This window comes from Mobula hypostoma, chromosome 20 (assembly GCF_963921235.1).
Source record: "Mobula hypostoma chromosome 20, sMobHyp1.1, whole genome shotgun sequence".
NCBI classification, from domain to species: domain Eukaryota; kingdom Metazoa; phylum Chordata; class Chondrichthyes; order Myliobatiformes; family Myliobatidae; genus Mobula; species Mobula hypostoma.
In genome coordinates this window covers 63665078-63679939 of record NC_086116.1, presented here as the reverse complement: position 1 = coordinate 63679939, position 14862 = coordinate 63665078, and the positions used below count along the sequence as shown (strand labels likewise).

The 14862-nt window shown below is 43.0% G+C and overlaps 1 protein-coding gene across 7 annotated transcripts in view; it reads right to left on the bottom strand.

Annotated features, from left to right (window-relative positions):
• Window positions 1-14862, bottom strand: part of LOC134359578 (interleukin-15 receptor subunit alpha-like) — a 165658-nt gene that overhangs the window by 64451 nt on the left and 86345 nt on the right. For 4 of the 7 annotated variants that reach the window (XM_063073074.1, XM_063073073.1, XM_063073068.1 and 1 more), the window contains exon 2: window positions 4870-5070. In XM_063073074.1, the coding sequence (XP_062929144.1) occupies window positions 4870-5026 (157 nt within the window). In that variant the 5' untranslated portion in view covers window positions 5027-5070. The remainder of the gene's footprint in view (window positions 1-4869; window positions 5071-14862) is intronic. The other 3 variants (XM_063073071.1, XM_063073069.1, XM_063073075.1) reach the window with 1 other exon arrangement.

Sequence of the window (14862 nt, the reverse complement as noted above, 5' to 3'; positions counted from 1 at the left end):
TGAAAAGAGAATTAAATCTTCTTCAGACTATTAATTTTCATTTTGTACAATTCTGAAAATGTGTGCACAGTCGTAGAGCAAAGTAATTTCAAAAAATTTTAAAGAAAATTAACTGGATGCATTGATCCAGGAATCACTCCTGCTTAAAGGTAAACATGGGGAAAACGGTGATGAAGTCAAGCCCTTGACTGTGCTGTTATTTAGTTAGCAGAACAAGCATCCAGCTCACTGTTTTGTGTATTTGCTGACATCAGTGGAGCTGCACTTCAGCCAGATTCTAACCTTGTTCTGTTTGGAGTTTACACATACAAAAAAAAGTTCGGCATAACTTTGTGGGCTAAAGGGCCTGTATTGTGCTGTAGGTTTTCTATGTTTCTATTTTCTCTCAAACTGTGAGGGCTTTAGCCGGATGGCTCTGGTCTCCTCCCAAAGTTAATTACCCCATAGATATGTTTCAAAATAGGGTTGATGGAAATGGGCAGCATGAAAGTAAGAATAAGGAATATTTAAAAGACAGATTGCTCTGCTGCAACCTGGAATGACCTTCAGGGTGTCAGTAACACAGTGAGTGGGTTTCTATAAGGCCATTCTATGGTACAGGGCCCATAGGCTTACCTGCTCACAAAGGCTTGAAATCAAAATATGCAGGGTACAGGTAAGTTAATAATGAAATGAAGATCTGCCAAAAATCTCCTGTCATTAATTTTGCAAAACCCCAAATGTATATGCGGCTTTAGGCATAAATGAAGATTAAGTCGTGAGGAATCATGGGTAATTGTTGCAAATTACAGCTGTTACTTTTTTTCCAGATTAGTAAAAGGAATTTGAGACATGACCCAAAGCAGAATAAGGTATTTCCTGGCCAACTGCTCAGTTAGAGAGTCGCATTTTTCATCGGGGGTTTCCTCGATTGCATGACTTTCACTTTCAGGGTATGTAGTGTTAATCAGTGACAGGTTCCCTGGCTTTTGGTTAACTCTGAAATAGCTTCTGTGAAACTGCTGCATTTTACAGAAGTATTTTACATCACATTAACCGTGAGATAACCCTTTCTAGTCTAGAATATAAAGTCTGTGGAATTTCTTCTTTTTGTATTTCTTCTTTCTTGAAGATGTTGTATCAGAAAGGATAACTGATCGCCACAACATCAACTCCCTTTTTCCTTTGGAGAACTGAGAGGGCCATAAATATATCTTGCTATTAAAACATTGCAGCAGTCAGCTGAGCTGAAAAGAGACACCCCAGGGTGAAATTTCAAGGATCACTCACACTGTCACTGCCCGAGGATCCCTGAATATTGGATCAGAATCAATTTTTAGGTATCAAGGAAGCAACATCTAAATAAGGGGCCAAACTCTTTCCTGAGCAGTTCAGGTTTCTTTGTACAAAACTTCAACAATATCTCACTGGAGCCAGGAGGTATAATGTCACCCACCATGACTCCAGTGTGGTTTGAATGTTTTCTATTTAACCCTTCATTAAGTATTCAAAGACTGCCTTTAGGACTCCACTGTGGAGATGTAAAAGCAGCAATTGCTTATTGAAAACAACAGGAATTCTGCAGATGCTGGAAATTCAAGCAACACACATCAAAGTTGCTGGTGAACGCAGCAGGCCAGGCAGCATCTATAGGAAGAGGCGCAGTCGACGTTTCAGGCCGAGACCCTTCGTCAGGACATTTGTTTTGACAGCTGGAGCAGTTACCTGTATCCTGCAGGGACGCATTTTTAAGTGTATGTGTCTGGAACACTTGTGCCCTTTAATATGTGGACAAGCAATGCATCCGAGATAGTACAATGCATTTAAGATCAGACCTTTTTAGGCTGAAATTGACACCCATGCAACAAACTCAAGTCAAGATGTTTCTTGGGGGGTGGCAAGGCAGCACAGTGGTTAGCGTAATGCTTGTCCACATATTAAAGGGCACAAGTGTTCCAGACACATACACTTAAAAATGCGTCCCTGCAGGATACAGGTAACTGCTCCAGCTGTCAAAACAAATGTGCTGACGAAGGGTCTCGGCCTGAAACGTCGACTGCGCCTCTTCCTATAGATGCTGCCTGACCAATTGCTTATTGAATCTCTATTTTATTTTATCTTATTCAGAGATATGGCCTTCTAGCCCAAGGAACCGGAACCCATGGACCAATTAACCTACTAACCTGTACGTCTTTGGATGTTAGGAGGAAACCCACACAGCCATGGAGAGAATGTACAAACTCCTTACAGACAACAGCAGAACTGAACCCAGGTCAGTGGGAATGTAACAGCATTACGCTAACCACTGTGCTGCCTTGCCACCCCCCAAGAAACATCTTGACTTGAGTTTGTTGCATGGGTGTCAATTTCAGCCTAAAAAGGTCTGATCTTAAATGCATTGTACTATCTCGGATGCATTGCTTGTCCACATATTAAAGGGCACAAGTGTTCCAGACACATACACTTAAAAATGCGTCCCTGCAGGATACAGGTAACTGCTCCAGCTGTCAAAACAAATGTGCTGACTGCCAAGGACGTAGTCTAATCCATTCTAGTGGCAACTTCATATACTATACTCTGAAAAATCAAATCCATTATGTACATATGCCATAATGTAAGGGAATTTCTGGCAAGTTGGGCCTTTAAAATATCCTTACTAAAACTCACAGTAATGGTTGTCGACTCCAAAGCTGAATTATCTATAAAGGCATTTGGGGGTCAGTTAATTGGGAAGTTGATGTGGAAATTTCTGAATGAATATAAGGTTCCTTCATTTAGGACCCCGATCACCCATTCCTTCCTCTCATTACTATCATCAGGGAGGAGGTACAGGAGACTGAGACACATACTCAAACTTTTAGGAATAGCATCTTCCCCAATGCCATCAGATTTCTGAAAGGATAATGAACCCATGAACACCACCACACTATTTTTGCACTACTTATTTAAATTATATATATATATCTTATTAAAATTCATGGTATATTTTATGTATTGCCCTGTACAATTGCCGCAAACTACAAATTTCACGTCATATGCCAGTGATTAAAATCCAGATTCTGATTTTGTTTCAGGGCTTTTAAATCTTGCATATTAGTTCCAGAAGAGGAACCAGTCCGATTTCTTAGCCTAATGACTTGCATTCGAATCAGGTAATATAATCTTCACACCAGCATAGTAGAAAGGCAAACACGAGAAAATCTGCAAATGCTGGAAATTCAAGCAACAAACACAAAATGCTGGTGAAATGCAGCAGGCCAGGCAGCATCTATAGGAAGAAGTGCAGTCGATGTTTCGGGCCAAGACCCTTCGTCAGGACTAACTGAAAGAAGAGCTAGTAAGAGATTTGAAAGTGGGAGGGGGAGGGGGAGATCCAAAATGATAGGAGAAGACAGGAGGGGGAGGGAAGATGCTAAGTGCTGGAAAGTTGATTGGCAAAAGGGATACAGAGTTGGAGAAGGGGGAGGATCATGGGATAGGAGGCCTAGGGAGAAAGAAAGGGAAAGGGGAGCCCAGACGAAGATGGAGAGCAGGCAAGGAATGATTGTGAGAGGGACAGAGAGAGAAGAAAAAAAAAGAGGGGAAATAAAAATAAATAAGGGATGGGGTAAGAAGGGGAGGAGGAGCATTAATGGAAGTTAGAGAAATCAATGTTCATACCATCAGTTTGGAGGCTACCCAGACGGAATATAAGGTGTTGTTCCTCCAACCTGAGTGTGGCTTCACCTTGACAGTAGAGGAGGCCGTGGATTGACATATCAGAATGTGAATGGGACGTGGAATTAAGATGGGTGGCCACTGGGAGATCCTGCTTTCTCTGGCGGACAGAGCGTAGGTGTTCAGCGAAACGGTCTCCCAGTCTCCCAGTCTGATGGTATGAACATTGATTTCTCTAACTTCCATTAATGCTCCTCCTCCCCTTCTTACCCCATCCCTTATTTATTTTTATAAGGCCACATCGGGAGCACCAGACACAGTATATCACACCAGCCGACTCACAGGTGAAGTGTTGCCTCACGTGGAAGGACTGTCTGGGGCCCTGAATGGTGGTGAGGGAGGAAGTGTAAGGGCATGTGTAGCACTTGTTCTGTTTACAAGGATAAGTGCCAGGAGGGAGATCGGTGGGGAGGGATGGGGGGGGGGACGAATAGACAAAGGAGTCGCGTAGGGAGCGATCCCTGCGGAAAACAGAGGGGGGGGGAGGGAAAGATGTGCTTAGTGGTGGGATCCCGTTGGAGGTGGCGGAAGTTACGGAGAATTATATGTTGGACCCAGAGACTGGTGGGGTGGTAGGTGAGGACCAGGGGAACCCTATTCCTAGTGGGGTGGCGGGAGGATGGAGTGAGAGCAGATGTGCGTGAAATGGGGGAGATGCGTTTGAGAGCAGAGTTGTTGGTGGAGGAAGGGAAGCCCCTTTCTTTAAAAAAGGAGGACATCTCCTTCGTCCTGGAATGAAAAGCCTCATCCTGAGAGCAGATGCGGCGGAGACGGAGGAATTGCGAGAAGGGGATGGCATTTTTGCAAGAGACAGGGTGGGAAGAGGAATGGTCCAAGTAGCTGTGAGAGTCCGTAGGCTTATAGTAGACATCAGTAGATAAACTGTCTCCAGAGATAGAGACAGAAAGATCAAGAAAGGGGAGGGAGGTGTCGGAAATGGACCAAGTAAACTTGAGAGCAGGGTGAAAGTTGGAGGCAAAGTTAAAGAAGTCAACGAGCTCAGCATGCGTGCAGAAAGCAGCACCAATGCAGTCGTCAATGTAGCGAAGGAAAATTGGGGGACAGATACCAGTACAGGCTTGGAACATGGACTGTTCCACAAAGCCAACAAAAAGGCAGGCATAGCTGGGGCCCATATGGAGCCCATATAGTAAAAAGGATTGTGGTACTTACTTATGCACTGGAGTATGGGCTTTGTCCACTTGGCAAATTCGGAGATGTATTGACACTTGATGAGGTTGGATGTTCCTGCCATTCTCTTATAACCCCTCTGGCACTTCAATCGCAGTTTCCGACCAACTTCAAACTGTGTTTCCATTATTTCGCTCATATCTACATTTTCAATTGTAAAGTTGGGTTTGCTGCAGCTGTCTACTGAAAGCCAGAAAAAAAAAGAGGTAAGTTCTGATTGGAGCAATTAAAATAGTCTTTTCAGTGCCAATAAACTGTGCAAGTGTCAATGTGCACTCAGTGACTATTTTATGAGATGCATCTATACAGCTGCTTGTCAATGTAAATATTTAATCAGCCAATCATGTGGTAGCAACTCAATGCATAAAAGCATGCAGGCAAGATCAAGATGTTCAGTTGTGTGTAGCCTGGCTCGGTTGGAGATGGAGGGTGGGGGATGGTGAGTGACTGTGACTATGACCATATAGTGTAGGTTTAGGTAATGAGGAGCATCTAGAAAAGGAACTGGAAATGGAGGTTGGGGGAGAGTGTGGGTTGGCGGGAGGAGGTTGGAATGAAGTTGAATCTACATCTGGAAAACGGAAAAAGAAACATAATATTGGAGTGATTTCAAATGATGGAGAGGAAGAGTGAGATTCTTTGTAAAAAAAAAGGAAGACTTTAAGGTATTGTTTAATGTGCCTTATGAAAGTAGAGGTGTTAGGTTTGTGATAATAGATATTTCAGTGGGGATTTCAATAGAGAAGGGTAAATCTCACTTATTGGGAGGTAAGGTTAAGGAGGTAAAGAGATTGCAATTTGTTAGAAATGGGAGAGAAAAGATGCATAGTTTCTGTTTGTGCCGAAGACGCCGCGCCCCAGCGGCCTCAATGACTACAGACCGGTGGCATTGACCTCCCACATCATGAAGACCCTGGAGAGAGTTGATCTGGAGCTGCTCCGGCCTATGGTCAGGCCACACTTAGATCCCCTCCAGTTCGCCTACCAGCCCCGACTAGGAGTTGAGGATGCCATCATCTACCTGCTGAACCGTGTCTACGCCCACCTGGACAAGCCAGCGAGCACTGTGAGGGTCATGTTTTTTGACTTCTCCAGTGCGTTCAACACCATCCGCCCTGCTCTGCTGGGGGAGAAGCTGACAGCGATGCAGGTGGATGCTTCCCTGGTGTCATGGATTCTTGATTACCTGACTGGCAGACCACAGTACGTGTGCTTGCAACACTGTGTGTCCGACAGAGTGACCAGCAGCACTGGGGCTCCACAGGGGACTGTCTTGTCTCCCTTTCTCTTCACCATTTACACCTCGGACTTCAACTACTGCACAGAGTCTTGTCATCTTCAGAAGTTTTCGGATGACTCTGCCATAGTTGGATGCATCAGCAAGGGAGATGAGGCTGAGTACAGGGCTACGGTAGGAAACTTTGTCACATGGTGTGAGCAGAATTATCTACAGCTTAATGTGAAAAAGACTCAGGAGCTGGTGGTAGACCTGAGGAGAGCTAAGGTACCGGTGACCCCTGTTTCCATCCAGGGGGTCAGTGTGGACATGGTGGAAGATTACAAATACCTGGGGATACGAATTGACAATAAACTGGACTGGTCTAAGAACACTGAGGCTGTCTACAGGAAGGGTCAGAGCCGTCTCTATTTCCGGAGGAGACTGAGGTCCTTTAACATCTGCCGGACGATGCTGAGGATGTTCTACGAGTCTGGGGTGGCCAGTGCTATCATGTTTGCTGTTGTGTGCTGGGGCAGCAGGCTGAGGGTGGCAGACACCAACAGAATCAACAAACTCATTCGTAAGGCCAGTGATGTTGTGGGGATGGAACAGGACTCTCTCACGGTGGTGTCTGAAAAGAGGATGCTGTCTAAGTTGCATGCCATCTTGTACAATGTCTCCCATCCACTACATAATGTACTGGGTGGGCACAGGAGTACATTCAGCCAGAGACTCATTCCTCCGAGGTGCAGCACAGAGCGTCATAGGAAGTCATTCCTGCCTGTGGCCATCAAACTTTACAACTCCTCCCTTGGAGGGTCAGACACCCTGAGCCGATAAACTGGTCCTGGATTTATTTCATAATTTACTGGCATAATTTACATATTACTATTTAACTATTCATGGTTCTATTACTATTTATTATTTATGGTGCCACTGTAACGAAAACCAATTTCCCCCAGGATCAATAAAGTATGACTATGACTAAATTTGACCTGGAACAACACTCTTTCATCAATCTGATTAAATTAACTATAGAGGGTTGAAATCTGCTATGGGGATATAGACTGTGCTTCTCCTTTGAGAGAGGAGGGAATTTGTTAATTGTTTGTAAGGATACAAAACAGTGTGAGAAGGCATTATGTTTGAAGACTTTGCTTGGCAAAGAGAAGGTATCGATGTGCCTTATGAAGGTAGAGGTGTTAGGTTTGTGATAATAGATATTTCAGTGGGGATTTCAATAGAGAAGGTTAAATCTCACACTAGGAGGTAAGGTTAAGGAGGTAAAGAGATTGCAATTTGTTGGAAATGGGAGAGAAAAGATGCATAGTTTCTGTTTGATTTATTTTCATGAGGCAAAGTTTCCCGACAAAGTTATTTTAGGGTATGTTAATTATAATCTACGAGTTTATATTCCACCTCTGCTTAGATGTTTTTATAGAGGAAGTAAAATGCTTAAGAATGCAACTGCAGTTCAACAGGTTACAGTACAGTTGGGTGTGTCATATGCAGTGGCCTTACAAAGTGTGTGAGTTAAAAAACACGTGGACTAGGATGTTAACTGTCCTGTGCTATCACCAGTGGGATCATCAGTTGAGCTGCCACCTGTCTTCAGGAGTTTCGGCCCGCCTATGATCAAGACTCCCTCGAGGTGGTGGGTCAGCAGTGCTGAAGCACCACCTCCCACTGGTGAGCTTAAAAACTTGGCATCTGCCTCTATCAGAGTTGTTGGTCACTAACAAAAAGTTAGATGGAATGTTGATAAAGTATTAACAGAGAACAGACTGTGAAGTCAGTGTATATATGATAGCATCACAGTTCTTACTAAAGATACTCTACTAGTCGACAAAGTGAAGCTTGTGATGTTCGTAACGGATGCGGTGAATTGTACTGCTCAGCCATCGAGTTGTACTGAGTAAATTAAAGTTACTGTAAAAACTGCAGAAAAGTATCTTGGTATAACTGGTGTTATGTGGGAAGCTGTAAATTAAACTGATGGGTGGGGTATCTGTATCCCAATCTACTTGTGAAGGTATATAACGGGATTAAGAATATTGCAGTAGAATGTGAGAAGCCTGATTTTCAATAGTCAAATAGTCAAAAGTTTAAGGAGTTTATTTCTGATTTGTCAAATCTATCCAATGTTATATGTATTCAGGAAAGCTAGTTGTTACCACACTTTTTTTTCTTTACAGGATTATATTGTTATAGGTTAGCTGGTAGAGGGGGTGGTGTTGCCAATTTTATAAGGAAAGGTGTAGGGTATAAAGTTGTGAATGTGAACGAAATATATGAGACACTTGTAGAAATATTTGATTGAACAGGTAGGGCTATTAAAGTGATTAATTTTTACAATCCTCGTGGAACACTTCAGATTGATTTTTTAGAAAGTACATGTAGTTCTAGCTCACTAAGGGTTTGTATGGTGAGGGGATTTTAATACACACAGTTCTCTGAGGGGATATTTGCAGAACGATTGTCATGGTTTGATTGTCGATGAATTTTTAAATATTCCTCATCTTGTGTGTCCTGCTGACAGGAGGGGTATGGGATATAATGTTCATAATAGTTCTGAAACAGCAAAAGATTGGCGGGAGGAGAAGATGGTGGCACGCCATGCGTGCGCAGCTCTCCAGTGAAAATGATATAGTATCTGTTAAATAGGGGCCGTGAACAATTCTGATTTGATGGAGGATGGACGTGAAAGCACAGAGGAACATCTGGAGAAATTTCTGAAACGCCCATTCGCTGCTGTCGTTACTGTGTGGTTGGGAATCTTTCGGAGGGTAGGCCTCAAAATCCCCGGCCTTGCCTGCTTTTGGCGACCGAGAAGGAGGTCGAATTGTTCGGACAGAGATGGCGCTCAGTACTCGGTGTCGGAGAGCTGATCAGAGCTCGAAGTTTTCGGATGACTCAGAGTCAGATTGTGGTCGGCATGGCAGGGAGAGTTTTTCTTCCTTCCCCCGTCAGCGTGAGATGTGGGACATTTGAGAAACTTTGAACTTTACTGTGCTCACGGACTTCTTCATCAACTTATGGTATTGTTACACTATTTGTAACTATATGTTATAATTATGTGGTTTTGTCAGTTTTTTCAGTCTTGGTTTGTCCTGTGTTTTGTGATATCACACCGGAGGAAATAATGTATCATTTCTTAATGCATTCATTACTAAATGACGATAAAAGAGGACTACGTGTCTTCATAATCATAAAAAAGTTCTGACTTTAGTTTTGAGTATTCTGGCTGGAGTGAGTGTGTGGCATGTTATGGGAAATGAAACATTGGGGAGTGATCATTTTCCACTATTTATAAGCTTGGGTTTGGATTTGTATAGGAGACAGGAGGCCACTTTTAGGAGGTAGAATTTTGGTAAAGCAAATTGGGAGAAGTTTAAGGTGTTATGTGATGAGTGTCTGTCAGGGCTGAATGTTGAGAATGATAACGAAAGATTGTGTCACATTATTCATCAAACTGAGTTGGAAGTGATTCCTATTAAAAAGGGCATTAATAGGAGAAAGGCTGTACCATTGTGGGCTGAGGAATGTGCAGAAGCAACAAGGGGGAGAAAGACCGTGCCTAGGAAAGTTAAGGAATGAGAAAATCTGCACATATTGAAAATCCAAGCAACACACACAAAATGCCAGAGGAACTCAGCAGGCCAGGCAGCATCTGCAGAAAACAGTAAACGGTCGACGATTCAGACGAGACGCTTCATCAGGACTGGTAAAAAAGATGAGGAGTTAGAGCAAGAAAGTGGGGGGAGGGGAGGAAGAAGTGGAAGGTGGTAGCTGATGGGTGAAATTAGGAGAGGAGGGGGGTGAAGTGAAGAGCTTGGAAGCTGATAGGTGAAAGAAATAAAGGGCTGGAGAAGGGGGAATCTGATAGGAGAAGGTAGCAGACCATGGAAGAAAGGGAAGGGGGAGGTGTGCCAGAAGGAGGATATGGGCAGGTAAGGAGATAAGGTGAGACAGGGAAATAGGAAAGGTGAAGCAGCAGGGTGGGGTGCAATTACCAGAAGTTCAAGAAATCAGTGTTCATGCCAACAGGTTGGAGGCTACCCAGAAGGAATATAAAGTGCTGCTCCTCCAAGCTGAGTGTGGCCTCATCCTGGCAGTAGAGGAGGCCATGGACTGTCATGTTGGAATGGCATGGCTTCCCGTTGAAGTGTTAGAATTGAAGTGGGTGGCCACCAGGAGATGCCACTTTTTCCGGCAGATGTGTTGGAAGTGCTTGGCGAAGCTGTCTCTCAATCTACGTCAGGTCTCACTGATATACAGGAGGCCACACTAGGAGGACTGGACACAGTATATGACCCCAACAGACTCACAGGTAAAGTGTTAGCTCATCTGGAATGACTGTCTGAGGCCCTGAATGGTGGTGAGGTAGGTGGTGGAAGGGCATGTGTAGCACTTGTTCTGCTTACAAGGACAAGTACCACAAGGAAGATTAGTAGGGAGGGATGAATGGACAAAGAAGTTGAGTAGGGAGTGATCCCGTGGAAAGCAGAAAGTAGAGGGGGGAGTGAAAGATGTGCATGGTGGTGAGATCCTGTTGGAGATGGCGGAAGTTACAGAGAATTATGTGTTGGACATGGAGGCTACTGGGGTGGTAGGTGAGGACAAGAGGAACCCTATCCCTGGTGGGGTGATGGAAGGATAGGGTGGGAGAGAAGTAAAGTAGTATCTCTGTACAAGTGACCTTGTAAAGTATAAAAGGGCACAAGCCATGGTAAAGAAAGTGAGGAAGATTGTGAAAGACGTTCGCTGCACATATTGTGATAATATTGGAAGGGATATTAAACTTGGAGACATTTGGGGAATGATTAAGAAAATAGGGGCGTGATGTGGAGATAATAATATTCTAGCATTGATTGATGAGGGTAAAATGATTGTTACTGGAATAGGGAAGTTGAGTTACTGGCTAGGTAACCATTTGCTGCAATGCATGATCAAGATAATTTAAGTGGAGAGGTTAAACAACAAAGGGATAAGGTTTTAAAGTGAATACTATAATGTGTTGGAAGTCAACTGTAGCAATGTTAGTATTACAGATGTAGAGTTTTCTTTGTCTGAATTTAAGGCAGCTATTGTTAATGCAGGCTAGACATCTCCAGGAAAGGCTCACATATATTACTGTATGATTAGATATATGACTGACAACTCTCGAGATAATATTAACATTTTTGAATCATATTTGGAGGTTAGACCATCTTCCTTCCTCATGGAAAACGGCAGTAGTAGTGCCTATTCTAAAACCTGAGAACACCCCGTCAGATCCTTCTAGTTATTGATCTATATCTTTAATGTCTCATTTATGTAAACCTATGGAACATATGGTAACAGAGCAGTAGAAAAGATGTGATATAGTGTTTTATCAGTGGATTTTAGAAGGGTAGACTGACATTGAATTCAGTTTTATGTTTGGATGATGATATTAGGAAGGGAGGGAACGTCGACTCAGACCATGAGAGGCCGATTGGAAGTCTGTGTGGGGCGCCACTCCTCGCACAGACTAGAGCAATGTGTGATTAAGTGCCTTGCTCAAGGGCACAACACGCTGCCACAGCTGATATTAGGAAAGCACAGGTAAATAAAGAAGTTGTAATGGCAGTATTTTTTGATATTGAAAAGGCATATGATATTTTATGCATGGAATGACTTTTGATTAAACTACAGAAATTAGGAGTGATTGCATATTTTTTTGTTTTTTAATTGGGCAATCTATGCAGGTAAGGGTGGGTAAGGTACATTCGGGCTTCTGTGATAGAGAATGGGATCCACAAGGCAGTATTTGTAGCTATTTATTTAATATGATGATTAATGATTATTTTCTCTGAGATGGGTATTGTGGTAGGTAAATCACCATATGCAGATGATGGAACTTTATGGATTAGAGGTAGAAATTTCAATTTTCCTGTATATAGGATGTAATTAGTGATTAGTAAGATTGCACAGGGGCACGGTCTTCCAATTTCTCAGACACTTTATCTATTCATCTTTGAACGGAATTGTTGCCGAGCAGAATCACACTAATTATTTGGTCTGGTAACTTAAGCAAAACTATACTCAGAAACTCCTTCACTGCTGGCAGAATCAGTTCTTTTCTAATTGTAAGGGACTTTCCAGATATAGCAATGACATGCTGTATGAAGCATGTACATCATCACCCTTTTGTTGTGAAGTGCTGGTAAACATGGTCTAAACTCCTTTCAATTTCTAAAAGTTATCAAAAAGTGACTGAAAATAAGCCAAGCACGAGGAAATCTGTAGATGCTGAAAATTCAAGCAACATAAACAAAATGCTGGTGGAACGCAGCAGGCCAGACAGCATCCATAGGAAGAAGCACAGTTGACATTTCGGGGTCTCAGTCCGAAACGTCGACTGTGCTTCTTCCTATGGATGCTGTCTGGCCTGCTGCGTTCCACCAGCATTTTGTGTGTGTTGCTTGAAAATAAGCCAAGTTCTTGTTTCCTTTATCTGAGTGTATTCTCTCCAGATATTCAAGAAGCCAGGACTATTTCATTGTCTCATTTAAAAAAAAACTTTTTCACACAACACAGACATATTTGCTGCTGTTGGCAGCTTTGTGCTGGTATAAAACTAGATTTCAGACACTCCAGACTAAACTGTTGACACTTGTTTTTGTTTGGTCTGCTTCTGCCATTTTCATTAAGCATTAATGACCATGGTCAATTGCCAGTTTAAGTCCAATCTCCAGCATTGATCGAATGCATACCTTAATTCACGAGAATTACAGCACTTCATGGTTAGAGTATGGAGATCGTACTAGCTTACACTGTACTACAGAAGTGAATGGCAATAATGCACAGGCTGGGCCTGGAAATAACACAAATTCTTCAGTCCAGGTATACCAGATAGAGAAGTGTCACATTGCTTTTCAACAACTATAATGTGCTTCAAATAAAGTCTAAGAGAAAGTTGGGTTAGCAAGAGATAAGGTGATTATGTGATTATTGTAATCAATTATGAGGCTAACTTATAAGTAATTAATTTCTTAAATCAAGCCGATAATCCCTCAGCTGCCCCACCTTCTTCCCAAGCTCTCCCCACCAGCCCCTTTCTCTCTATCGCCCCCTTAAAAACTCCCATCGCCCCCCAGGGCGATAATATTGCCCACTCTGGGAACCACTGTTACAGACCTTTGCCAATTAAGTGGTATTTTTCCATTTCCCAATGTAACTTAGCATATTGAAACTTTACAGCACATTACAGGCCGTTCAGCCACAATGTTTTGCCGACCATGTAACCTACTCTAGAAGCTGCCTAATATTTCCCTGCTGCATAGCTCTCTATTTTTCTAAGCTCCATGTATCTATCTAAGAGTCTCTTAAAAGACCCTATTGTATTCACCTCTACCAAATTTGCTGGCAGTGCATTCCACGCACCCACCACTCTCTGTGTGAAAAACTTACCTCTGACATCCCCCTTGTACCTACTTCCAAGCACCTTAAAACTATGCCCCTCATGTTAGCCATTTCAGCCCTGGGAGAAAGCCTCTGGCTATCCACATGATCAATGCCTGTCATCATCTTATACACCCAAATGCTTATACACATAAACTTTTAAATGTTATTTGTTTTCTTCTACAGATAAGTGTAATGGTTAGTATGGACATGGTAGATGAAAAGATTGTTTCCGTGCTGTATCACTCCACAACTCCATGTCCAATCGGAACATCTTTCTTGTATTGACTCTTCCACATCTAGCTGAGGGCAACTAGGACTTGGGTCAGACGAGAACATCCTGTTCATAAGCTAACACTAATGCAACAAGAATAAATGCGAGACATTCTGCAGAAGCTGGAAGTCCAAAGCAACACACACAAATGCTGGAGTAACTCAGTAGGTCAGGCAGTCTCTGTTTATTCATTTCCATAGTCAGCGTTTCGGGCCGAGACCCTTCATCAGGACTTGGAAGGAAGGGGGAAGACACTAGAATAAAAAGGTGGGCAGAGGGGACCAAGAAGAGCAGTGAGTATTTGTACAACAGCAGTAACCAAAGTAAAAGAGAGGAGGGAGGAGAAGACTGTGGCGCAACGCAGCGCGTGTGGCCGTTCCGAATAAATATCGATCATATGTAACTAGGGGACGTGCACAATCTGGATTTGATAGAGACAGCCGTGAGAAGTGCAGAGGAACATCTGGATAACTTCTGAAATGCTTGCTTCACTGCTACTGCTACTGTGCAATCGAGAATCTCCAGAGACGAAGGCCCCAAATCCTCGGTTTGCTTACCGCCTGTTGCTGGGGCCAGGGTCAAAACACTCGGCAGAGATGGTGCTCGGTGCTCAGTGTCGAAGAGGTGGTCGGAGGCTCGAAGTTTTCGGACTCGGAGTCGGACTGTGGTCGGATGCTTCCAGTATGCTGCATTGGCAAGTTGGCGGCGCTTTTGGTTTACCGTTTGTGTGAGATGATGGGACTTCCGAGAGACTTTGAGACTTTTACCATGCCATAGTCTGTTCTTATCAAATTACAGTATTGCTTTGCACTGTTGTAACTATATGTTATAATTATGTGGTTTTTGTTAGTTTTTAAGTCGGTTTGTCATGTGTTTTCGTGATATTATTCTGGAAAAACATTGTATCATTTCTTAATGCATGCATTACTAAATGACAATAAAAGGGGTCTGCGTGTCCTCATAATCATAATCATAATTATCATTATTCAGAAAGTCAGAAAGCATGGTATCCAGAGAAGTTTGGCCAGGTGGATTCAGAATTGGCTTGCCTGCAGAA